This window comes from Propithecus coquereli, unplaced genomic scaffold (genome assembly GCF_000956105.1).
Source record: "Propithecus coquereli isolate 6110/MARCELLA unplaced genomic scaffold, Pcoq_1.0 Scaffold869, whole genome shotgun sequence".
Taxonomy (NCBI): Eukaryota; Metazoa; Chordata; class Mammalia; order Primates; family Indriidae; genus Propithecus; species Propithecus coquereli.
In genome coordinates, this window is record NW_012154940.1 from 95,508 (window position 1) to 120,242 (window position 24,735).

Sequence of the window (24,735 nt, forward strand, 5' to 3'; positions counted from 1 at the left end):
CTTCCCGTCCCTCCTTCTAGTGGAGACCATCCTGGGCCTCACGGGTGCAACGATGGGAAGCCTCATCTGCTTCGTCTGCCCGGCCCTGATCTACAAGAAGACCCACAAGAGCGCCCTCTCCCCGCAGGTGCGTGCTGCTGCGGCGGGCGGGGCTGGCCAGCGTGTGGCACGCAGAGCGGAGGCCCCGTTCAGTGTGTTCAGACGGGTTCTGCCAACTGGGTTTCAGTTCTGTCAACTTGAAGCCCACAAAGCGTCCTTGGTCGGGCAGGTCTGGGAAACCCTGGGCTAGACCAGGCCGCGCAGGCTCTGCCCGTCACGCACGTCGGGATTTCCCAGAGCCGACTTCCCAAGCTCCATGCGGCGCTTCTGTGCTGTGACGAGGTTGTCTGTGTCCCTGCCCCGGTCCCCCCATCACCCCCCATTTCGTTCCCGGAGAGGAGGCTGCATGTGCACACGCATGTTTTCTCCTTTAATGGCAACACAGCGTCCTGCTGCTTTCACTTAAAATCCCTTGCAGGTCGCTCCTCAGCCGTCTGTACGGAGCCGCCTGGTTACTTTTAGCTGCTTCGTAGCGTTTCATCGTAGGAAAATTCCGTAATCCCATCTCCGACGGAGTCCTGTCTCCAGTCCTTTGCTGTTCCAGACAGCACCACGATGGTTTCCGCGTGCGTGAGCGCCGCGATCTGCCTTCTAGCTGTGGAGTGCCCAGGAGTGTGAGCGCTTGTAACATGTGGCTTCTGCCCAGGTGCCTTGGGGTGTCACATCGCGGCTCCAGGGGCCTCCGTCCCCACGCCTGGGACCTTCCAGTCTTCCTCGTTCTCGGCTTCCTTCAAGTGAACGGGGATGCCTTTTCATGAGTTCAGAAATCACTTGTGTTTCTTCTTCTGTGAATTGCCTGTGTTTTTTGCTCGCTTTTATGACATTGTTTAGCTTTTTCTTATTGAAGTGTTCTGGTAAATTTTTAAAGGTGTGTTACACATACGAGTACAGCGTAGCATGTGGTTTTTGCGCACAGCTTGATAAAATTGTGCAAAGTGAACCAGCCACAGGAACACCACCCAGGGCAGACAGAACATTCCAGCACCCAAAGCTCCCCACAGGCGCCTTGTGGTCACCCCCCCAAAAGGTCACCTTGTCTGCCTTCCAGCGTGTCGGGGATGATTCTGCCTGTCTTGGAGTTGGCACGGGGGGCGGTCTTTGGTGTGTGTGGCACGGTGGGCCTCTCAGCGTCACGGCTGAGCTGACCACGCCAGTCGTCCCCGCTGCTGTGCGGCGTCTCCGCGTGTGTCCGCCCTGCTGCAGTAGGACAGGTTGTTTCCTACTTGGGGCCGCTGTGGACACTGTCACTCTGAACACGTGGCGCCTGCGTGCGTGCAGTATTGTCGGTTACACGCGTGGGGAGGACTGTCGGGCCCCGGGGGTGTGGGGATTCTGGCGGGACCGCTTCGCGGTTCCCCAGAGGCTGGCGAGAGTTCACTCGAGTTCACAACTGCCGTCCCCTCTCCAAATTCCTGCCCTTCCAGGGGGACGTGGGTGTGGAGTGGCAGCTCGTCGTGTGGCCTGTCGTGTGCTCGTTGCCGCGTGGCCGCCTTCCGTGCGGATGCCTTTCAGGTCTGGCCCGGTTCTCGTTTGTCTGCGGGATTGTCCCTCTCGTGATGGTGGCAGCTTTTAACAGAGTCGGGACAGAAGTCTCCTTTCAGAAATAGAGTTTGCAAGTGTTTTCTCTCACCCTTCGCTGCCTTTTCATGTCCTTAAGGACATCTTTTGACAAATATTATAGAGGTTCTTCATTTTATTAATGGTCTGGTCTAATTTATCGGTTTCTCTCTTCTCCTCAGTGCTTTGTATGTCCTATTAAGAAACCTTTGCCGATCCCAAGGTCCTGAATAGTTTCCTGTTATATTCCAGAACCTTTTCATTTTACCCTTCACATTTAGATCGACCTGTTGTCTAGAGTTGGTTGGTGTGAGGTGGGATGAAGGTGCATCCCCGTCTGGCGCTCCAGTCGGTCCAGCGCTGTCCTCTCCACGGCGCCGTTGTCCTCTGTACCCAGCCGTGCGTGTGGGCGTCCCCTGGCCTGCTGGTCCCACCTCGTCCCAGCTCGCCCGCCTCAGTTGCTGTGGCTTTATCACAGGTCTCGATGGCAGGTAGTGGAAGTCCTCCAACTGTATCCTTATTCCAGATGTTTCGTCCTCTTTTTTGGCTCTTGGCATCCCAGTGGAACTTTAGAACTGGCTGGTCAGCTTCCTCCAGAATGCACTGTTGAAATTTTCATTGGGGTTGCCTCAAAAAATAGACTGAAAAATTGACGCTATCATTCAATTCATGATATTTTCTAATTTCCATTGCTATTTATAATTTCACCCGTGGCTTTTTTAGATTTCCAGACATTTGGGGATTTCCTTCTGATCTCTTCTGTTGATGTCAAGCTTAGTCCCGGTGTGGCTGGAACACACCGAAGTTCAGTCCTTCGACGTGTGTTGGGACCTGCCTCGCGGCCTAGCACGCGGTGCATCCCGGCGACGGTCGACGCTCTGTGCGTTCTGCGGTTGCTGGGCGCGGTGTCCTAACATAGGCAGGTTAGGTCAGGGTTGCTCACTGCTATTTCCAGATTTTTACAAAATTTTACTGATTTTCTTAATCTTGCTTATCAGGTGTGAGAAAGGTGTGATGCCTCCTACAGTAATTGCGGGTTTGTTCATTTCTCCTTTTAGTTCTGTGGATTTTTGCTTTTTATTTTGAAGCATGTTATTAGGAGCACACAGATTTAAGTTGGTGATATCTCCTTGTTGAATTGACTTTTTAACTGTGAAATGTCCCTTTTTATTTCTGGAAACACTTTTCTCCTTAAAGTCAGCCTTGTAGCTAACTCGGGTCTCTGCTTTGAGTTTGTGTTTGAACAGTGTAGCTTTTTCTTGCTTTTTCTTTTGATCTGTCTCTGCCCTTACGTTTAAGGAACATCTCTAGCATATAGCTGGCTTTTGTTTTGTTATCCGGTCTATTCATAGGAGTATTTAAGACTATTTACAGTTAGCATAATTACTGATTTTGGGGGAAAACTTCCCTCTTACTCCTTATTTTTTGTCCATCTCATCTGTTATTTTTCTATTTCTTTTTTTCTTTTGGATCAATCATTTTAAATATTTATTTTTTTTCATCTTTTAGCTTGTTGGTATGTTTCTATTCTCTTAATGTTACAGTACATGTAGTATATATAGTATGTGATGTGTATGTATACATATATAATACATACAGTATACAGTATGATATAGTGTGTGTGTATAGTGTATAGTGTGTAACGTGGTATAGTGTTTACAATGTCAAAGCGGGCAGTTGATGCGAATCCTTGACGTGTTAGAATCAACTGTAAATTAGGGTTTTTTTACCACTTCCCAGACAAAGCAAATCCTCCACAATATGTTAACTCCGTTTACCCTCCTCTGGCCTTTGGTGCTATTGTTCTTATGTATTTTAATTTTACATGTAGTTATTGTTTCAAATAGTCAGGATTTATTTACCATGATGCTCTGTGGTTTCTGTTTCCTGTCATTTGGTCCTGTCTTCTCGCATGCCTGGAGTTTCGCAGACTGTGTCGGAGGCGGCGCGGCGTCTGGGTGGTGCTGTCTTGCATCGTCAGAGGGTGGGCAGGACGCCTGTGTCCAGTTGAGGCAAATGTGTCTCCAGGGTGCTCTGCTCCTAGGGCACAGCCTCCCACTGCCTCAGTTGGACACCATGACCCTCAGATGTCCGATTTCTCCCCTTGGCATTCTCCCTCTTGCCAGCTGCTCTGGGCGCGGTTCTCTGAACAGCTGGCTGCTGGCACGTGCCCCGGGGAGAAGCACACGGGGTGTGGGGCAACTGCTCTGAGGTTTCGTTTTCTCCTTCAGGCTCCAGCTGCTGCGGAGCCCTCGCTCTTGGTGCGCAGTGCCCGGGCTCTGGGCTGCCATTCCCTGCTGCCCTGCTCGGCAGCTATGATTGGAGCGGGCTTCGAGGGCGCCAGGCCTCACCTCTCTGCCCGAGCGTTCTCTGGGGTCTTGGCCTCTCAAGTTTGACCTGCGGAGCATCCTCAACAGTGTCTTCAGTCAGCTGTTCTTTTTTTTTTTTTTTTTTTTTTTTGAGACAGAGTCAGAGTCTGGCTCTATTGCCCTGAGTAGAGTGCCGTGGTGTCAGCCTAGCTCACAGCAACCTCAAATTCCTGGGTTCAAGTGATCCTCCTGCCTAAGCCTCCCGAGTAGCTGGGACTACAGGTGCTTACCACCGTGCCCAGCTAATTTTTTCTATTTTTAGTAGAGACGGGTCTCGCTCTTGCTCAGGCTGGTCTTGAACTCCTGAGCTCAAGCGATCTTCCTGCCTCGGCCTCCCAGAGTGCTGGGATTACAGGCGTGAGCCATCGTGCCCAGCTAGTCGGGTGATCTTAATGTTTTTATCCAGCTGTTATAGTTAATGGGACGATGAGCTTGATGCCCGCTCCTGTGCATAGCCTGCGGCAGAAGTTTCTCGGTGAGTTTTCTGGCTTCCGCAGGCACGAGGAGGTCTGCTGCGCCATCAGGTGGCAGGTTTCCTGCTGTCAGGGCCCCAGCTTGTGGCCCTGGGCTGCTTTTAGGAAAAACAGAGTAAGCGTTGGGAAGACCTCCCGTGCCAGTATTCTTTTTACAAATTCCTCTCGTGTTTTTCTAGTACTTTCATGACTTCATTTCCTTCATTTAAATCTTTGCTCCAGTGTTTTAGTTTGGGGTAAGAAACAGAGTAGGTGTCCTGTGTTTTTTTCTACATGGTCCCCTAGTTGTCAGACAGTCTTTATGAAACAATCCGTCACTGATACGAAGTGTCGCTGCTGTTATGTATTAAGTTCTTGTATGTGTTTGGGCCTAGCTTGGGACTTGCGTTTCAGTGTATTGGCCGGTCTGTCCTTCTGTACTGTCTTGATTACAGTGCCCACTGCGCTGTGACTGCTGCTCGGCAAGCACTCTCATCCTGATCCCTCCTCTTCACTCCTGCGGGTGAATTTTCTGGGTGTCCTGTTCATCTTATTTTCTGAAAGAATGTTGAGATCAGCCCATCTGACTGCAAGAAAAATCAGTCCTGCTTTTTATTTTTTGGTCTAATTGGAATTTGTTGAAGCTGTAGCTTATTTAGGAAGAATCGCTACCCCTGCACCTTGGCCAGGGTATGACGCGTGTCGCGGCCTCTCCTGCGCGGCCCCGGGTCTGGCGCTCAGTTCCTCCTTCTCACCGGGCCTCTGTCCCCGCGGCTGTCTGCTGTGCTGGGATCTCTGCTGCCCTGGGATTTCCAGCCGGCTGTTTGTACGCAGCGAAGCTGTGGGTTTTCACATGTCAGTGTTAATTTTTACCCGTTCACCTTCCTGAACTCTTACTGGATCTCTTGGTTTTATCACCTGCGGCTTCACCTTCCGCCTTTCTAGTCGTCACAGTTTCTCCTCCTCTCTTGTCCCTGCGTGTCGTCCTGCACCTATAGCCATGGCAGTGTCAGTGTGAGTGGCTTGTCTTCCTGCCTCCGTGGGTGGCATCCGGTGCTTAGCCATTGGCTGACGTTGCCCCCAGCTCGATGTGCAGGAATCAGGGTGCATTCGCACCTCCTCACGGACGTAGCAGAAGCCCACATAGGCTCGCGTTAAAGAAATGGCCACGCGGCCTGCCTTGCTACCGTTAAGAGCTGGAAAGCGCGCTGGCCGTATTAACTGTGGTCCAACTGCGTGTGGAGGAGACGGCCAAACCTCTCCCTCTGACATGGCGTCAGGTGAGTCACAGACTGCGCCTGGAGACCCTGCCTCACGCCGCTGGGACACGGCGAGCCACGTGGCTGGCCGGGTGCGGTGCACGTAGACCGGGCCGAGGGCGCAGGCGTGGCCTGGATCTGAGTGCTCGTAGGAGGGTGGTGGTTTTCTGGCCCAGGGACCTGAAGAAGAGCCAAAGCTGGTGATGGGGGGACCTGTGTAGGGGCCATTTGGGCTGTGCTGGAAAAAGACACAAAAGAAGAAATGTTCTGAGACCCGTCCCCAGAACAACCAGGGAACATGAAAGCAAAATTGGCCCTGAGTGAATCAAAAGGAAACATCTGCCACTGCGTGTTCCATTCTTCATTTTGAAAACCGGAGAAATCAAAGGGTCTCTCCAATCCTGAGGAGCTGGGGCTTTGGTTCCACTACCCCGAAGCCAGCGGGGAGCTGGAGTGGTGGACGGGTGTGGGAGACGAGACAGCCGGCAGAGAGGCCCTCTTTTTAGTGGGAGTTTCTTCGCGCTTCTCCATAGCGTGTTCCAGACCTTCTTGGACTCTGGGCTGGTGGGTTTCCTTCCCGGGTGTCTTCCCGGCCGGCTGCTCTGGAAGGCCGGGGGCGCTCTCTGCTGACTTCACCCCAGCCCGCCACCCCGAGTCCTGCTCGGGGCATCTGTGGTTAGGAGTCCTTTCTCAGTTGAGTGCTTTCTGCCATTTCCTTAGAGCACTCGTGTGGTTTCCAAGGCAGATGAGGCCATGGGTCTTTTGGGAGAAGCTTGCTACCTCCCCCTGTTGACGGAGTTAATGTTTATTATTTTGCATGTGCTTTTTTTTTAAGTTGAGAAAGCCGAGGGTTGAAATAAATCATTCAAAGTCATGGATGAAATGTTGCCTTTGGCTTGTCAGTCTCCATGGGAATGTTAAGTGAGGTCCCTGTTGGAAATAACCTGACATAAAATGACCAAGCAAATGTCTTTGTCTTTGGGTCTGAAGCGTGGAAGAGACGGCCCACAGGGCTGGGTTTGCCTGCACTCTGGGGACCCCGACATCCCACCTGGGCTCCGTTCTCCTCCTCATTCTGGAACTCTCTTCTTCCCTGACCTGCTGGCTTTTCCCGATTAAGTACTCTTATTAGCAAGACTTCGCAGCTGCCCTGCGGGTGTTACGCAGACTCCGAAAGGGAGATACATTTTTCTTGTTGCTTCGCAGCAAGGTCGTTTCTGCCGTCGGCTGGAGAAGTGCAGGGTGCACTCGGGCACCTGCAGATGCGCCTGGTTAAAGAAATCAGCCCAGGACGGTGGCTTTGCCGCCCTGCAGGGCTGGGTCCCCACACTGAGGCGCGCTTCCCAGGGCTTCCAGACAGCAGAGTCTCCTGTCCAGGTGCCTTCGGTGGGGCGAGTCGTGTGTCCGCGTGGACCTTCCCCCGCCGCGCCTGCGCCTGGTCTCTGCTCCGTCAGGGAGAGCAGGACACGCGGCCCCAGCGCAGGGCAGCTCTGGCTGAGGATGGGTCACGAGGCTTTAGAACCTGAGGCCTGTCTCTGATGGCTTTCCCTCGGGCGCCCCCAGCGCTCCGTCCTGTGTCCCGCTGCTGCGCGGGCTTTTCCCGCACCCCGACCGCCACGAGGAGCTGAGGGCCGTGGGAGATGGAATGTTTCTTTCTTTTTCTTGAGACTGCCCTGGTCACCTTATAGACACCGTTACTGCTCTGGGAATGTCTCCTTCATGGTGAGGAGAGTGTAACGAGCTGGTCTTGGGCGCAGGGCTGAAGACGCATCCGCAGACTTTGAGGGGAGCAGCGGGGGCCCTTGACCCTGAGCTCTGTGTGCCGCAGAGCCTGCAGGTGCTGAGCGCCCCACGTGCCTTGGCCGTCCTGCCGTCACCTGAGACTCTGGCCAGCCGTGGCTGCTGCCGGAGGGGCCCCCACGTCCACGGCGCGCTGCGGCTGCCTCCCAGCACCGGAGCCGGCTGACCCGAGTGTCGCAGTACTTAGCTTCCAACAGCCGGAACCTGCTGCGAGTTCCTGGGGTGGCAAAGGAGGAAATGGGCTTCTCCCCGTGGTGGTTTGTTTTCAGAGAGCGAGTTCTCTCTCCTGTGGAGATCCGTCTTCTGCAATTGCGTTGCACCCAGAAAAGTCTCACCAGTTCTTTTGAACTGATTTTTTTTTTTTTTAAAGAGTCAACGTACCTTTCAGGAAAGGGTTTTGAGTCCTGGCTTTGAGACCACGTGGAGGTGGAGTGACAAGGGCCCGCTGGTTCTGCGGGACGCCACCTGGCGGCTCTTCTCTTGCGGGGCTCTGCCGAGCCAGGAGTCGCTGCTCCCCAGGGAGAGCGGAGCGGCCAGGCCAGGCAGAAACAGTAGCATCCGCCGCTGCCGTGGCGTAGCAGGGCAAGAGGAGAGTGGGCTCAACAGGCATGTTCTAGAACAGCAGGGGCCGCAGGAGGGGACGAAGCTCTGCGAGGTGACTCCCTGTGCTGGATCACTGAGGGCGGCAGTCACAATCCACTGTGAGGGCCTCCAGGAGGAAGGGGCTGAGTCCAGTGGGAAGAGGCCCCTCGAAAATCAGTCGTGCCTTGTGGTGGCTCACTGGGTGACCTGACGGGCACCCACAGCACAGCCAGAGAGAGGCGAGGGCCACGTCCTCCCCCACCTGATCCCTGCGGTTCTGGCTCCTCTTGCTACAGTGGCCAAGGGACCTGAACTCTCCCACAAGCTGGATCGGGGGCTGGGGCCTCTGCCTCCGTGTCCCGAGACTCCTGGAAGACATAGCCCCTCCTGCCCGCCCCACCCCTGTGGCCACGTGGCTCCTGCAGCTTCCCGCTGACAGGTCCCTGCGCAGCTGCCCTGGGGAGCCACGGTGTGTCAGGGTTCAGTCCTGCCTCCCAGCCGGTGCTCAGGCCAGGCTGATTGCACGTTTGCGCTGCCCTGTTGGGTGACACCCTGTGCCCGCCTGCACCCCATCCCCAGGGCCCCTGCCACGCCAGTCCCCACTGCTCTGGGCAGGGTGCAGGGGTGGTGTGACTCCTGTGCTCTGGGTCTTTGTCCCCCCAGGTGGTGCTCTGGGTTGGCCTGGGCATCCTGGTGGTCAGCACCCTCACCACCCTGTCTGTGAGCGAGGACGTCCCCATGGACGCGGCACAGGAAGCCCCCGGTGTCCGGCTGGGAGAGGCCGAGGGTTTGATGAAGGCGGAGGTGGCCCGGCTCTCAGGTACGTGGCTCTCAGGTACGTGGCTCCGGGGCACGTGGCTCTCATTGTGGCCACAGGCCCCAGCCGCCAAGCCTTCTCAGGGCAGTGTCCACAGGTCACCTCCAGCCAAGAGCATGCGGGTGGCTCTGTGCAAACTCTTGGATCTGGTGTGAAGACTTTGCTCACCTGCTCAGCAGCCTCTGTCCTGTGTGGGCGCAGCAGGGTGTGGGACCCACCAGCCTCGCCAGTAGAGGTGCTGTGTGTGTGGAGGGGCCGGGGTGCAGCCACCGTGTGTGGGGGACCAGGGGCTGAGGTCTCAGGGCTCGCCGTTTGGTGCGCTAAGTGATGTATGCACGTGTGGGTGTTGCTCGTGGCTGTGTTTGCTTTGCTTTGAGGAGGTAAATTTCCAGCGAATTTCTTCTCTGCAGAGTCATCGATGACGCCTCAGCCTCGTTTACCTGGTCGGTTATTTACAGTTGTTCACCAGGCCTGTGGGTGGAGTTGCAGCCCACACACCCCCATGCAGCTGCAGGCACCTCGGAAAGGGCCTGGCGGTGCTGCGCAACCTTGTCACCCCCTCCTGTGGCTGCGTGCCATGGGCGGTGTAGGCACTTTCTGGGGTACGGCTGTAGCTCATGTGTCTGGGGGTGGCTGATGTGCCCTGGCCCTCCCAGGCCTAGATGGGGGGCCACAAAGGGCAGCAGCGCCCCCAGCCCGTGCCTGCCCAGCAGTTCTGAGCAGCTTGGGTGCTGCTGTCTGCAGTGACACGCGCTCTGGGGACTGTGCCCCGATGGGGGCTGGGCTCCACGCGTCCACACTGCTGGTGCGTCTGCGCACATTCTGTTCGCGCCCTGCAGAGGGCCCCGGGCACCCTTCCGGGTGCCGCTCCATCGTGGCTGGGGCATTGCAGGCTGCCACGCTGGTGCTGGTGCTGGCGGGTGCTCCGGCCTTCCATCATGGCAGTCTCGGCACAGTGGCTCTGGGGCTTGCTGTGGGCTCTGTTCCGGGCCCAGCATTCCCCAGCCTTGGCACCTCGGACAGACTGCCCTCAGGGAAACCCTCCCGTGGGGCTGCCGCCCTGGACGCTGTGCTCGGAGGAGCCGGGCTGCTGTCTTCTGCCCTCCTGGAGTGGGAGGGCAGGTGAGAAGAGGCCTCCGTTGCGGGCCAGTGGGGCCCAGGAGCAGGAGAGGCCTGCAGGGCAGACGCCTGTGGACCGCTGGGGTCACCAGAGAAACAAAGGCGTGTTCAGAAATCGCAGGTGTCTGGTGCTGCCTTGCGTCAGATTTGGTAATTTAGACTGAAAAATGTCCACTGAAGAGGGAAGTGGATGTTGTGTGTCCGCCCAGGTGACGGCCCCAGGTTCGGCCCGGCCAGGGAGGGCCAGTTTGATGTCCCTGTTAGAGCCAGTGGGCTCAGGGTGGGTGCTGACGTGGGAGCATCAGTGGGAGGGAGAGAGGAGTCGGGGCGAGGGTGGCCCCGTGGGGCTCCGGGAGCTGAAGGCTGAGTGCCGGGCCCACCCTGCACAGGGCTGCCGCCAGCAGGGTTCCCGTCCCACAAGGAGCTTCTCGGTGTCAGTCAGCACCCAGGCTCCCTGTCCCCGTGGCGCTGCGCGGTCCCCCAGCCCACGACTGGCCAAGCAGCTGTGTCCTGTCACTGAGGCTCGCACGGGCCACCGCTCACCTGGTGCCCTCTGAGGCCACATCTGGTTTCTGTTTCTTGTGTGAGGCTGTAACAAAACACGTGGCCCCTCTCAGAACCACATGCTGTTTGTTTTTAGCATGTTCTCCAACTTTCTAGCCCCCGGCCTCCCCCTTAACTGACGGGCTGCCTTGCTGGGGCAGTGCTGGGGACGGCGGCCTTGCCACGTGCCCCTTGGACTGCTGTCGGCACGACCCCCGTTTCATTGCTCTCTTTGATGTTGCAGAGGCCAAACACGGTACCTGCAGACTTGGGTGAGAGCCCTGCCCTCTTGGGGGACACCGTGCCTGGCACAAGAAGCCTGGGCGCCAGGCACAGCCATCACAAGCGTGGCCGAGTCCCCATGAAGGTTTCTGACAATCATCCATTAAAAGAAGGCTAATTAGGCCATTCATGTCTGTGATCCACAGCACCCTGGAGGACCTGGGGTGGTTTTGTGGCGTTCGGTCCCTTCTCAGATGGTGGGTTCCTCCTGGTGACGTTGCATCCCACACCGTGCCCTGTTGGGCAGCATGGCCTGGACCCGCACCCTTTGGGCAGCTTGTCCCCATTCCCCCTGCATGGCGGGGAAAAAAAGGCCAGGGGCCCAGGCTGCAGCAACGCAGGACGGGACGTGCTGGATGGGGACATGTCACACGTGTGGACGCAGGGGCAGAAGTGACCACATGTCTCCACTAAGGCCGGAGCGGGTACACACGGCTTGACCCAGGGCAGAGGCTGTCCTGGCCACCGAGGGATCCCTTCTGAATCCAGCCATGTCCTGTGGGGCTGGTGGTGAAGTCAGCTTACCACTGTCTCGTAAGAAGCCAGCAGAAAAACCGGACAAAAGTGACAACAGGAGGAAAGGCATGTGGGACACAGCAAAGGAGTGGTTGGAAGCTTTCCCAGCAGGGCACGGGAGAGCTGTCCGCAAAGCTGAGAGAAGGGACAGTGTGTGGCACTTTGGCGAGCATCTTGGCGCTCTGTCCAAGGATCTGGGAGCCTCTCCTACCGCCTTGCAGGTCGCAGCCATGGGGGCGCAAGCAGGTTCTCAGGGGAGCAGCTTCCGCCTGCTGGACGTGCTTGGGGCCGGCCCTGTGCCCCTGTGCAGCACTTGGGTGCCAGGAGCCAGGTGATCTGAGCCACTGGGATTCCCCTCCATCTGGAAAGATGAGGCAGCAAGGTCATCTGCCAGCTAAGTCCAGAAGTTTGGGTTTTAAAATTTAGCCTTTGATAAGTAATGCTTTCCTCATGCCAACACCAAAGGAAAGTCAGAAATCAGTTAGTAGGAAAGTTACTTAAAAGCAGGGACTAGCTTTAGAAAGTCCCTTATTAAAAGGCCATTTTACTTTTCCTTTTTTTGAGACAGGGTCTCACTGCGTTGCCCAGGCTGGTCTCGAGCTCCTGGCCTCCTGAATGGCTGGGATCACAGGTGCAAGCCACCGTGCCTGGCTGGGTGGCCATTCTGCTCACATTGCAAGTTTACAGCCCTGGGGTACTGGGTCTCTGGAACTCCATCAGTGGGATGCTGGGATAGTGTTTAAAAATTGCTACATTTGGCGGTCTGAGCTGGCCGTTTCCATCTCCACTGATGAGTGCGCAGAGAGCGATGGGTCACAGCCAGTGGCCAGCAGAGCTGCCCTGTGGATGCACCACGTTAGGGGACACACGGAGGCGCGTGCCCAGCTCCTGGCCCTTCTGCCATGGCCTCCAAAGTGGACACCAGCCTTGAACGCAGTGGTCAGGGGGCTGTGTTGGATGTTGCCTCTTCTCCTCCCAAGAAGGAGGACTGTGACCCTGGGTCACACCCCAAGTCCCTGAGTGTGTCTGATCCAAAGAGAGCCCTGAACCATGGCCTGGGCCCTGGCGGGCAGCGGGAAGGAGAGGAAGGTCTGCGTGCAGCGCCTCCCACTGCCAGTGAGTCCAGGCCTCCGTCTGTTGTGAGGGAGGCACCTCGGGAGGTGGGCCGTCACGTGTCACCACATTGGCGCATTTCTGCATGTAGGAGGAGCTGCCAACCTGCGCCAACGCCTGGCAATAAGGAGCTGCCAGGATACAGCGTAAACATGGAATTTTCCTGGTCCGGATGCCAGTGGTTCTGGTGGGTCGTGCTGTCTGGTGACTGGCGGCAGCACTGGAGCAGAGCAAGGGTGGCCAGGGTGGCTGGCGCTCGGCGGGCCCAGGGCCCTGTGCTGGGCACCTGGACAGGGCAGGGCCCTCACCTGCCCCACGGGAGGCCTCCCGCTGCAGGGTAGTTGGGCCTGCCGCTCACCTCCTAAGAGAAGAAATTCGGACACCAGAGTTCCGCTCCCTCTGGTAGCCTGCTCACCACACAGCCGCTTCCTGCCTTTGCTGCAGCCCAGGCCTGGCAGACTCGGGGTGTTTTTCAGTTGCTAATTTTGAAGTTTTGCGTTAATTTTACTGTGGCTCTGCTGGCACGCTGTCCCCGATGAAAAGTCTAGTTCCGTTTTATTTTATTTATTTTTTATTTTTTTTGAGACAGAGTCTCACTGTGTTGCCCTGGTTAGTGTCGTGGCGTCATCCTAGGTCATAGCAAACTCAAATTCCTGGGCTCGAGTGATCCTCCTGCCTCAGCCTCCTGAGTAGCTGGGACTACAGGTATGCGCCACCATGCCCGGTTAATTTTTTCTCTGTATTTTTAGTTGTCCGATTAATTTGTTTCTATTTTTAGTAGAGACGGGGTCTCACTCTTGCTCAGGCTGGTCTCGAACTCCTGAGCTCAAACAATCCACCCGTCTCGGCCTCCCAGAGTGCTAGGATTACAGGCGTGAGCCACCGTGCCCGGCCTAGTTCCGTTTTAGAAAAGGCTGTGTCCACTGCCTGCGGACAGCTGCGCAGTGCTGGGGCCTCCCCATCCAGCTATGAGCCCAGTGCGCAGGCAGGACGCTCCGAGGCGCCGCCTTCTGGGAAGGTTCTTCAAAGGGACCTCTGAGGCAACTGCACATGTGCTGCAGCCACTCCCCGTCCTGTGCAGTATCGCTCCCGGGAACCCCACGGAGCTCCTTCGGGCCGGAGAGTGGGCCGGGCCATGTGATGAGCTGGGTTCTGTTTCCTGCTGAGAAAACGGCTGCGCAGAGGCAGCTTGTCCTGTTTCAGGATGAGATGTTCTTTGTTGTGTTTTCTTCCCTCCAGCCTCCCTCTCTTCACTCTGAGATCCACGAGACAGACCCTCTGGACTTGTGGTGCTGCTTGTTTGCACGGGAGCCTCTGCCGGGGCGGGGGGTCGGGGACGTGATGGAGACCAGCACGTTTCACCCACTTGGGGGGTGGCCACACGCTTACTGAGCGGGCCCCGTGGCTCAACTGTAGAGTCCAGTGTCTGCTTTCTGTGGGCTGGTCCAGCACCGGTAGGGTGGTTCCTTCCTTCTCGAGTGAGTTTGAGACTCTGCTCCCGACGGCAGCGGCGTGGCTTCTGCACGTGTCGTTCTGCCTCCCTGGACGAGACGTCAGGCGGGTCTCACGACACTCCTGCGCGGCTCTGGAAATGTCTCTGTTTCCGTCCCCCTTGGGAGGTCGTAAGACCCTCTAGGCCCCTCTGCACAGGACTGTGTGTGGATCCCCCCAGGTGCTACACTCGGCCCGTGGTCTGCAGTGCCCGCCTCGGCGCCTCCTGGGGCTCTGTCCTTCCGCCTCCCCTCTCCTGGGCAGCGTGTGTCCCTGAGATGGGCGCAGAGCTGCTCCGGGCCTCGGGAGTGCCGTGAGGCTTTTTCCCAAAGTCTTTCCCCTTAGCTTGTTCTTTAATTTCTGCTGTGTTTCCTAACACATAGAAAGTGGCTTTTTGGAGTGGATGTCATTTCCCAACCGGCTCCATGTGGACCAGTTCTGCGGACCCACCGGCTGCTGTGTGCTGTGTGGCTCTCCGAGCTGGGGTCTGTTGGGACACAGATCGCGCGGCACTCATAGAACGGGTGAAGGCTGCAGGTCTGGAGGGCTTTCCTTTTACTTTTCCTGAGACAAGGTCTTGCTCTGTCACCAATGCTGAGTGCAGTGACACTATCCTAGCTCACTGCAGCCTCCAACTCCTGGGCTCAAGCGATGCTCCTGCCTCAGCCTCCTGAGTAGCTGAGACTACAGGCACCACCAGGCCTGGCTAAGTTTTCTATTTTTAGTAGAGATGGGGTCTTGCTCTTGCTCAGGCTGGTCTCGAACTCCTGAGCTCAAGTGATCCTCCTGCCTCAGCCTCCCCGAGCACTGGGATTATAGGCAGGAGCCACTGTGCCTGGGCCAGGCTTTCCTTTTTTTCCTCTTCCTTTGCACGTGAGTCTTCCCCATGCCCAGTCAGAAGCTGACAGAGTCGCAGAAGTAACGCTCTCAGGGCCGCTTTCCTTAAAGGCTCTGGGCCTCCCCTCCCCCAGCCTTGCAGAGGGGCGGGTGAGGGGTGGGACACGGTGGACGGTCAGTCACGGGTTTTTGCTGCCATCTGGTGGTGACAGCTGAGGGCTGCATGGAATCTGGGTCTTCCTGCCCCCAGTTAGGTGTAAATTGCATTTTGACATGTTTTTGTTATGAATACACATGAAAAATGACAGTTTTCTATGCTACTTAGCTGCTAACGATTGAACAGGAAAAAAATAATTGCTTAGGCTGTGCCGTTCAGCTGAGAAACATGCTCGCAGCCCAGAGAGGGCGCCAGCGCCTCAACAGGGGCGTGCGAGGCTGTGCAGCTGACGGTACTGTGCCCACAGTCCAGGACCCGCCTGCGGACGCAGCCGCGGACAGCCATGACGAGCCGAAGCCACCTCAGCCGAGGGAGGACCTGGAACAGGCCCAGATCAAGGGCCCCGTGGAGATGCCTGGGCGGGAGGACGCCAAGGAGACGCAGCAGGAGGCCCAGCTCGATCGCCCTGGTCAAGGTGGCCTGGCGCTTGCTGTGGGGGAACGGGGAGAGCAAGGGGCCCCTGCCGAGCCTTGGCGGGACTCTGGGGCTGTGTCTTTTCCCCTCAGCCCCGTCTAAGCTCTGGTCCTTCTGTCTTCTCTGTCCCCTGGCCAGAGCCACCTGTCTGCAGCTGCTCTGGCTATACCTTCCTAGAAATGGTTCAGTGCCCGACCAGACAGCAGAGGGAGGTGGCGTCTGTTGGCCTGTGGCATGGCATCGTAGGACCCCGTCCCAACTCCCTGGGCAGGGAAGGTGGGGTTCCCTCCTCACCTGTCCTCTGTCCTTCCAGGCGTTGCCGTCCCTGTGGGCGAGGCCCACCGCCACGAGCCCCCCGTTCCTCATGACGAGGTGGTGGTGGATGAAGGCCAAGACCGGGAAGGCCCAGAGAACAAGGCTCCGTCCAAACACATGGATGAGAAGGCTGTGGGGAGCAAAGGTCAGATGGCGCCGCCCCTGCCAGGTTCCGAAAGAGAGGAGCACGAGCCGGCGAAGGGAGAGGTTGGGAAGAAGCCTGGACAGGACCAGGCCGCGGAGGAAGTGGGTGGTCTTCCTGAACATCCCCAGAAGGTTCCAGAAGCAGACGGCCAGCCAGCTGTCCAGCCAGCGAATGATGACCTGGGGCCAGGTAACCAGGACCTGCCTCTGGGGCCCCAGGCAGCTGCGTACGAGAAGCAGGACGCCCAGGCAGCAGACGCAGGGGACAAGGCCGGCAGGGCGCCGCTGCCGGGCAACACTGCGGGGGACAGCGAGCTCGGTGGGTGTCGGCCTGGGCCCGGGGGGTTGGGGGGCAGGAGGAATTAAGGAGGTTCTTATCTCTGCCCCCCGACTCCCGCTCCACAAGACGAGCACGTGAGAGGAGCAGCCCCTCGGCAGCTGGTGGGAAAGCTGGAGTCTGGTGGTTGACAGCTCCTCTCGTATCTGTCACATGCTGCCTGCCAGACCACTAAATGTCAGGTGCCACACTGTTCTCGTGCGTCTGGGCGGACACGGGGGCGGCTTGACAGGTAGCACATTGTTAAGTGCCCGTCTAGGAGCCGGCTCGGACGCTCCTCGCATTTTAATTGGCGAAGGTGGTTAACGTTGGCTCCCTGCCACAAGCCTGGGAGATTGCGAAATTTTTTTTTATTGCTTCCCGGGCAGTCGTCAGGTTGAATGTAAACTGTGCTGACGGGGGAGGGGGCGATGGAGTCGTTCTAGAAACATCTGCTGCCTCCTTTTGTGCCTCCTCTTCCTTCTGGGCCGCTTGCGACGTTCTGCAAAACCTGAGCCCTCCCCTGCGCGCAGGTGGGAAGGCTGCCCTCCCGGAAGAGAAGCCGGCTCCCGGGGCCGGGCCGCCGCCAGAGGCTCGTGAGCAGAGGGACGCGGAGCGACCAGGCGGAGACCAGGCGGGCAGCAAGTTGGAGGGTAAGGGCTCCGCTGGGATCTCAGGCCCGGGGGCCAGCAGCCCCTTCCCCAGCCCCAGGGCAATGACAGGCTTTCCTGGGTCCACCCTTTCCTGGGCCCCACTGCTCTTTTCGGCTGTCCGCAGAGCAGACGCCTTCGATGGCGCCCTCTCCCTTCCCACTAACAGCTTTCTTGCTGGCACCTCCCTGGGAACATTCTATTCCCCTTTCTCCCCTGTAAAAACCTGCCGCTCTGTCACGTGGCTTGTAATTACCTTTTTCGTTTCATCTTGAAGCAGGTATGTGAATATTTCTAACACTCGTGGTGTTTAAAGCCAGCCGGGTGTGCGGGGTTCGGCACCTAGATGTGTGGACTGGCTTTAAGGCTTACTCTGCTGGGAGCCCGGCCTGGGTGTGGCTGTGCCCGCCCTGGTCCCTGGTGGTGTGCCCCCAGCTCTGGGAGCACCGTGTGCGTCCGCGGTGGACACCGTCACATGTCCTGCCAGGAAAGCCCGTCCTGCCTTTTCTCCCGAGAGAGAGAGAGACTCTCTCTCTGCTTTGACTCTTCCTGCAAACGTTCCTGCCGTTTGCGGTTGGCCGTGCTGCAGCTTCTTACGTCCCTCCTCGTGGCCTCGCCTAGCCCGCACTTCCTCTGCGGGGGAGGTGCCAGCAACCCTCCAGCAGCCAGGCCTGCGGAGTACTCCTCTGTCCCGACAGGCTTGTGCCACGTCCCCACGTCCCTGGTCGCCCCTCGAGGGTGTGCGGCCCAGCCTCCACCCCAGGCGTCACCTGCTGCTTCCTGAGGATGTCTGGCTCTCCGGGCCAGCCCCGCACGGCCTCTGTGTCGGCGCTGGGAGGGTGCGCTGCAGTTAGCGTGTGGGTCACAGGGCCGAGCCGCTGCTCAACTCTCTTGGGCCCAGCCTGGGAGCTGGTCCTCTGGCCTGAGGGTCGGCTTTGCCTTTGGACACGCCCCACGAGGTCCATAAGACATGTGGCTTCCTTACCATGAGTCTTTCTTTGCTTTGCGGTCCCAGGGCCTCAGGACGGCCTGTCCCGAGCTCGCCTGTGCCACTCCCGGGGCGCTGCGGCCAAGACAGAGCTGCCCTGCGGGTCCTCCCGGGCCCAGGCTTGGACGGCAGAACAAAAGGCACACGTCGGGTTTCCGGAGTTCAGGGGCTGACTTAAGAGTCTTCACACGTTGCTTTTGTCTCTAATTTTAGTCTGGCTTTACTTACTGGCTCCAGTTGCTGTGATCTGTTACCTAAACCTGTTTGATTCTTTGATTTTTCTCTTCTAAAAAAGAGACTTTCACAGTTTCCTATTCTGCCTTTCTCCCATACGCCTCTCACCGGATGGACAGCTGAGATTAAAAAGATAGTGGCAGGTAGGAATCGAAGGGATGTGTCTAGAAGGGATGTGTCTACGCAGGAAGTGTGTTTGTGGAGGGTCACAGGTGTGCGGCCAGCGGCTCGGCCACACCCGTGACCCGCCTGGGAACAGCCCTGCATGAGCGCACGGTCCGCCCCGCCCCGGGGCCGGCACAACGCCCCTCCCCTGGCTCAGTCACAGCCACCACCTCGGGGCCCTGACACCTGCTCGCTCCCCTTTTTGCACGTGCCTTGGTCCCCTCAGCCCTGCTTTGGCACCACGTCATCAGAGGACAGCTGAGTGGCAGCCGTGAGCGCTGGCTGCTTCAGGCACCGCCTGAGAGACAGAGCGTGGCTGCCTGTGCCCGCCGTGCATGGGGCCGACGCCAACACATCCCGCACGTGCCCCGCCATGTGCCTGGCCCCCATCCTACTGCAGGCCCTGTCCCCGGGGTCCTGGTGGGCTCTGGCTGTGGGGACAGCTGTCACCTCCACACTGTTTCACGTCTGTCCACATGGCTTCTGGCTGGATGTGGGGCCCCTCCCCCCTTCCCCCTCCTCCCTCTGCCTGCCCCTGCTCTTCTGGAACCCCCCCTGGGGGACGGGGGGCATGAGCAGCATGTGGGGCCCTGTCATTGCGCCACTGACCTTGATGTGGCTGAGACTTGCAGACAGCCGGGGGAGAGCGCGGCCCATGGCAGAGGTGGCTGGTCTGTAGCCCAGTGGGGACAGTGCCCCAAGCTTCCTTGTCCAGAGGGAGGTTTCCAGGAGCCCTGCTCTGCGTGGCGTGGCCCGTCCCTGCAGGCAGGCATCTGGGACCGGGCCCTGGCAGGGAGCAGAGGCTGCCGCTCAAGGCTGGCCTGGTGGCCCCACCCTCTAAGGGGTCTGCCTGTTGTCTGGGTGGTCGGTCCTGTCCTCCTCAGGGTTGGTCTCCATGTGCTCCTGGCTTGTCCATCCCGCTGCACGTCCTTGCACCTGCCCCCTGGGGTCTGGGCGAGGCCCAGGGCTGCGTTCCTGGGAGACCGCTGACGTGGCCAACACTGGGGACGAGGGCCCAGCAGGTCAGCCTGGCTGGGCATGTGGGGCCTCACTGGGATGTTTGCTCTCACTATTTGGAAACACTCTTCTTGCTCTGATTTAAACGTTTACACCTGACACTTAACACATCGTCTTCCAAAGCTTCCTAATATGAAAACGTACATGTAAGAAATCACACGAGCCGTGGCTGCTTGCTGCAGACCCCCGACCCGGCGCTGAAGCACATGTTGAAAGCGCGCGCCGTGCTCCCCAGTGCAGCGCCTGCCCCAGTCTCGCGGGGGGGCGGTGGCCAGGGGCAGCAGCAGCATAGCTGGCCGGGGCCTCAGATGCACCAGCTTCCATCCTCTGAAATTCTTGCCTTGGAGGAAACTTTGTAAAAGGACTAATAGTTTTTAAAAATAGTTTATAGCTTTTTATTTTTTTACATGTTTGACCTAGAACAACCGAATGTGTAAAATGAGGGAAAACCCACCCAGACTAGACAGCTAGCACTGACCTTCCGGCATATTCCTCCGACGTGGTTTTTCTGTGGACACTGTCTTCAGTGAGCACTCGGCCAGCCAGGCTCTGCCAGGGGTGTCCATGCAGTGGCCGGTGGAGAGCCGGAGCTGGCAGCGTGGTCACTGGCCACGGTGGGCTGCGCTAGTCGGTGTGCTTGTGCGTTCGGGCGATGAGGGCTGTCGGGGCAGACTCCCTGCAGGGGATCTTGGTGTCCTCACTGCCACGTGCTGAGCCATCCTCAGCCTGGCCAAGCACGGGCAGCCCCAGCATCGTCTGATCGTGTCTGTGTTTTCCGGATGCCAGAAGCCGGCAGGGCGGAGATGCTGGACCATGCCGTGCTGCTGCAGGTCATCAAAGAGCAGCAGGTGCAGCAGAAGCGCTTGCTGGACCAGCAGGAGAAGCTGCTCGCGGTGATCGAGGAGCAGCACAAGGAGATCCACCAGCAGAGGCAGGAGGACGAGGAGGACAAGTCCAGGCAGGGTAGGCCGGGCGAGGGGGCAGAGCCGATCCAGGCCCTGGCCAGGAGGGGACAGGAGTGGGACGAGGTGGGGGACGTCTCTGGGTGTCCTTGTGTGGCTGGATCTAAGGTTTGGGGCCTAAAGTCCTGGAGGGTGGATCTAGGTCTCGGTTCGTAATTCTTAGTCGCCGCAAGTTTGTCCTTTCCAGCCCCTCCCTCAGTGGCTTGGGTTTGTTCCCGTGGGTAAATTGGTGACCGACTTCATTTGTAGTGGACGTGCAGCCAGAGCCCGGGGCGGCCGTGCCCAGAGGCCAGGAGGCCCGTGATGGCCGGGCTGGGGAGGCAGTGGAGAAGCCACCTCCGCAGCCTTTGGAGCCTGAGCCCGGAGCTCCCGGGGGTCGCCCCACTCCACCACAAGAGCCTGGCCAGCGCTCCCCGGAGGAGCCCCAGGACACTGCGGGCAGAGACCTTGCTGGCCCCCCTGACGGCGGCTCCGACATGGAGGCCCAGGCAGCCCAGGCCCAGCCGAGAGAAGGCTGGAAGGACACTCTGCCCGTGGCAGCCAGTGTTGTGAGGGAGCTGCCCTCCAAGGGCCTGAAGCAAGTGCCCGGCCTAGACCCCGCCGGGGCGCCCAGGAGCCCAGAGGAGCGGCCGGCTGAGGAGTCCTTCAGGCAAAGTCAGGACCTTGTCGGTGGAGGTTCCCAAGACAAGAAGAAACCTGGGGAGGAGGCAGCAGGTGCTGGCGCCAGCATTCGGAAGGGGGCTGACCGGCTTGTGGCAGCGCCAGGAGGGACTAGGGACCCTCGCGTGAAGTCCAAGCAGACACACCGAGACCTGGGCCTTGCAGCGGGCCTGCCCGGCAGGTTGGAAGGAGCAGCCCCGCAGCCCCAAGTCGTGCTGCGTCAGCCGGAACCGCAGGCCATCTCTGACGGGGCTCGGGGTGGGCAGCAGGGCAGCCGGCTGGGGCAGGGCACTCCCCTGGAGACAGGAAAGGAAGCCCTCGGTGGGGACCACGTGCCCCGTGAGCAGCCAGGAGCCAAGGAGGACGCTGCTGTCCAGGGTCCCAGACAGAGGCCAGACCCTGAGCCTGGGCCCAAAGTAGTCCCCGGGGCTCAGAAACCAGACAACGCCAAACCCAACCGAGACCTGAAACTGCAAGCAGGCTCCGACCTTCGGCGCAGACGGCGGGATCTTGCCCCACGTGCAGAGGGCGAGCCAGCCCCTGAGGAGGGGGTCATCAGCTTTAACCCCCTGCCCGACGTCCAGGTGAACGGCCTCCGTGAAGCCCTGGGCTCCCAGCTCCGCCAGGCCGCAGGGGCCGCCCTGCAGGTCCACAGCCGGCAGATCAAACAGCTGCCTGGGGCCCTGGAGGAGGCCTAGCGCCTGCTGGAGGAGACAGCTGTCCTCAGTCATTGGCGGGTCTCCCTGGCCACGTCCAGGCTGAACTCTGGAGTTCACGCTCATTTCTCCCCCTGGGTTTCACATCCGAGGCCCTTGTGGAATGTGGTGCGTGAAGAAATTTTGTTTCCAGAACATTCTTGCGGTCTGTTGCACTCGGTCTGAGGTCCTCTGATCTCTGGGGACGCGGAGCTCAGTCCTGCCCATGAGGAGAAACGGCGCGTGGCCAGTGCTGGCGAACACGCGCTCTGGGGTGTGGGCTCTGGGAGACGCCGGGCTGGGCGCGTGTCCCTGCCCCCGCTCAGGCCGTCTCCGCGGGGAGCTTGTGGTGTACAGGTCGAGCCAGACGGTGAGACTGGGGAGCAAACGCCTTCACCCCTGCGCTGCAGTCCCAACGCGCGGCTGCTGCGAGAACCAACCATTCAACCGCGAACTTAGTGACTCGGAATTTTAATTATTTATCTAATGTTTTCCGTGCGTGTTGTAGAGAATCTCAAATAAACACTTTTGCCTTCACCTGCGTCTCCCAGCTAGTGCTGTTGGCGTCTGGGAGGTGCAGGGGGCAGAGGCCGGCCCGGAGTCCGAGGGTGCGGCTGGACGCCGCCCCCACACCTGACAGCGAAGTGGGTCTGAGGGAAACCCAAGGGGACCCGCGCCAGATTCTGGACCCTGGTGAAGCAGGGACTAGAGGCCACGAAAGACGGTCCCGTTAACCAGCTGTCGTGCTGACCCATGCACCGCACGTGACCCGTCCTGCTGGCAGGAGACCTGTCTGGTGCTCGGGGGGCGTCCAGACCCAGGGCCAAGCTGATGGCCGGGCCGGCCCGCGACCAGGGCGAGCCTGGCGGCATCTCGCTGCCTGGGGGTGGGGGAAGAGCGCTGCACACACACGTCAGCAGGTGCCGCGTCGCCCCAGCCTGTCGGCCCAGGCCACCCTCCCGTCCTCTCTGGTCAGCGTGTGGTCAGGGCCTTACTCCCGTGAGGTTCCCATCCACGTTGTCTTGGCTGGGAGGCTGTTGTGTTTCGGCACCACCTCACCCTCGAGAGGCGGCTCCGCGGCATCCCAGCTCCGTGGACGGGGGTAGCCTCGCGCCGAGACCTTCCCGACTCCACCCCGAGCGTGCCTCCCTGTCTGCGGAGCCACCGCCAGCCCTGCCACGAAGGGCAGAGGTGCCTGGGCCCAAGAAAGGACTCTGCAAACAGTCCTCACACGGTGGCCTGGCTGTGGCCTCGGTGGTTTTTCTCCTGCACCTTTTGAAATCCTGCCTATGTTTTCCTGTGATTTCTTAACTTGAAGGATGTTCTCAGGCAGCCTGGAGACTCAAACGTGAACAAAGGAGTAGAAGCTTCCAGAGGCTGAACTGTGATTCCTGCCAAACCCCACAAGCTGGGCCTGGGGGCCACGGGGGTTGTGGGTGCTGCTCACACAGGAGGGACGCGCCCAGTCCCGGCTCCCTCTCCATTCTTCATTCCCGAATAAAAATAACTCCGAAGAAGCCATTCGCTCATTGGTACATCGCCTTCTGGATGTTTCCCTCGGACAAACTCTGTTTGTTAAATTGCTTGGAATGGGATTTTCATTCTGCTGGATTTTCCCAAATGTCTTATGGTCCACTTTTCTTTTTCTTTTCTGGAGGTCACCACGCCTCATTAGAGCAGGGCAGGGCACCGCCAGCCCCGCACAGACAAACGTCCGTGACCGGCTTCGCCTCTGCTGTCACCCTCCCACAGCGCGCTCCAAAGTCCCTGCACCCCGAACGCGGGCGGGGCCGTCCCCAACACACGCTCCCTCCTGGCTCTGCACCCCCAGCTCAGCCGGCAGCCCCTCAGGTGAGGAGAGAGATTCCTCCTCACAGAAGCCACACAGACCCCCGTGGGCCCGGCTGGGCTTCACTGGTGCCCACAAGCTGCTCCCGGCTGCGTCGTGACTGTGAGCACGGCTAGCGGGCCGGCAGACGCAGGGCCAGGTCAGCCCTGGTGTAGGCGACACAGACATGGCGCTGCCTCTGAGGGCTCCTTCCAGAGTAGGGACACCCGGGGCCAGCAGTGCCCAGTCAGCGGCGCCCGCTTCTGCGCAGGGCAGACAGCACACAGCGCACTCACCGAGGCCAGGACTCAGTCCTCAAAGCACTTCACACGTTGCCCAAGGGCAAGACATCTGCTGTGGCTTGAATGCGGCTCCTAAATTCCGGTGTGGCTGACGTGATCATGCTAGGAGGCGGGGCCTGCAAGGGGTGACTAGAGACGCGCGCGGTGTGGGGGTAGCTTGCTCTTTCCCTCCGCCTCTGCCACGTGAGGACGTGGCAAGGCCCTCCCCAGACACCAATGCCAGTGCCTCGATCCTGGACCTCCCAGCCCGCAGAACTGTGAGAAATAGGTTTCTGTTCTCTATGAACCACCCAGCCCCAGTGCTTTGTCGTAGTGGCAGGAACGGAGTTAAAGCTCCACGTGGGCATGGATGATGCCACTTTGTTGAGCTGTCCTGGGCAGATGTGGTCCTGAGACCGAGTAGTCTGGGGGCAGAGGGCGGAGAAGCACAAAGGCAAAGGCCGAGGGAGGCGTGGAAGGAAACTGGGGGTCTGAAAAGGAGGGGCCCCAGAAGGTGTGGGCCACACTGGGCTGCGAGGGCTGGTGAGTCCGTCTGCTGCCTTGGACAGAGGTAGGCGTGAAGGGCAGCGGGTGGGAGCACCTGGCAAGACAGGGCTGAGGGGCCTGAGCAGGTGGGCCGTGGAGCCCAGGCTTGGAGGCCTTCGGGAAGGAGACGCCAGAGCGCCGGGCACCGCGCCATCAGAGGGCTGATCACGGGCAAGTCTGAGAAGGGCAGCCTGGGGGCAGGTGGTACCACGACCGGAGGGCAGTAGGGCTGTCCCTGGCCACTCCCGCAGCAGCAGGAGGGATGGGCCGCAGCAGCTCAGCTCAGGGTCCTGCCAGCATGTTCTAGTCCTGAATTCCTGCAGTTCCCGTGAGATATGACACTGTCCTGCGCAGTGGGACAAAATCCAGCCACTCCGGAGCCTGAACGACCAGAACAGCTCCTGCAGACTCGCACACAGCAGAGACGTGGGGTTCTCGACACGTGGGAACCGAGCTGGTTCTGGACG

General features: G+C 59.1%; 1 protein-coding gene across 1 annotated transcript in view; it reads left to right on the forward strand.

Moving 5' to 3' along the window:
• The window catches only part of SLC38A10 (solute carrier family 38, member 10), a 42,891-nt gene extending 20,132 nt beyond the window's left edge, over positions 1-22,759 (forward strand). Inside the window, exons 10-16 of the mRNA XM_012664180.1 lie at positions 21-127; positions 8,782-8,938; positions 15,301-15,468; positions 15,781-16,245; positions 16,776-16,895; positions 20,083-20,259; positions 20,508-22,759. Coding sequence (XP_012519634.1) covers positions 21-127; positions 8,782-8,938; positions 15,301-15,468; positions 15,781-16,245; positions 16,776-16,895; positions 20,083-20,259; positions 20,508-21,616 — 2,303 coding nt within the window. The 3' untranslated portion in view covers positions 21,617-22,759. The remainder of the gene's footprint in view (positions 1-20; positions 128-8,781; positions 8,939-15,300; positions 15,469-15,780; positions 16,246-16,775; positions 16,896-20,082; positions 20,260-20,507) is intronic.
• Positions 22,760-24,735: the final 1,976 nt, after the last annotated feature.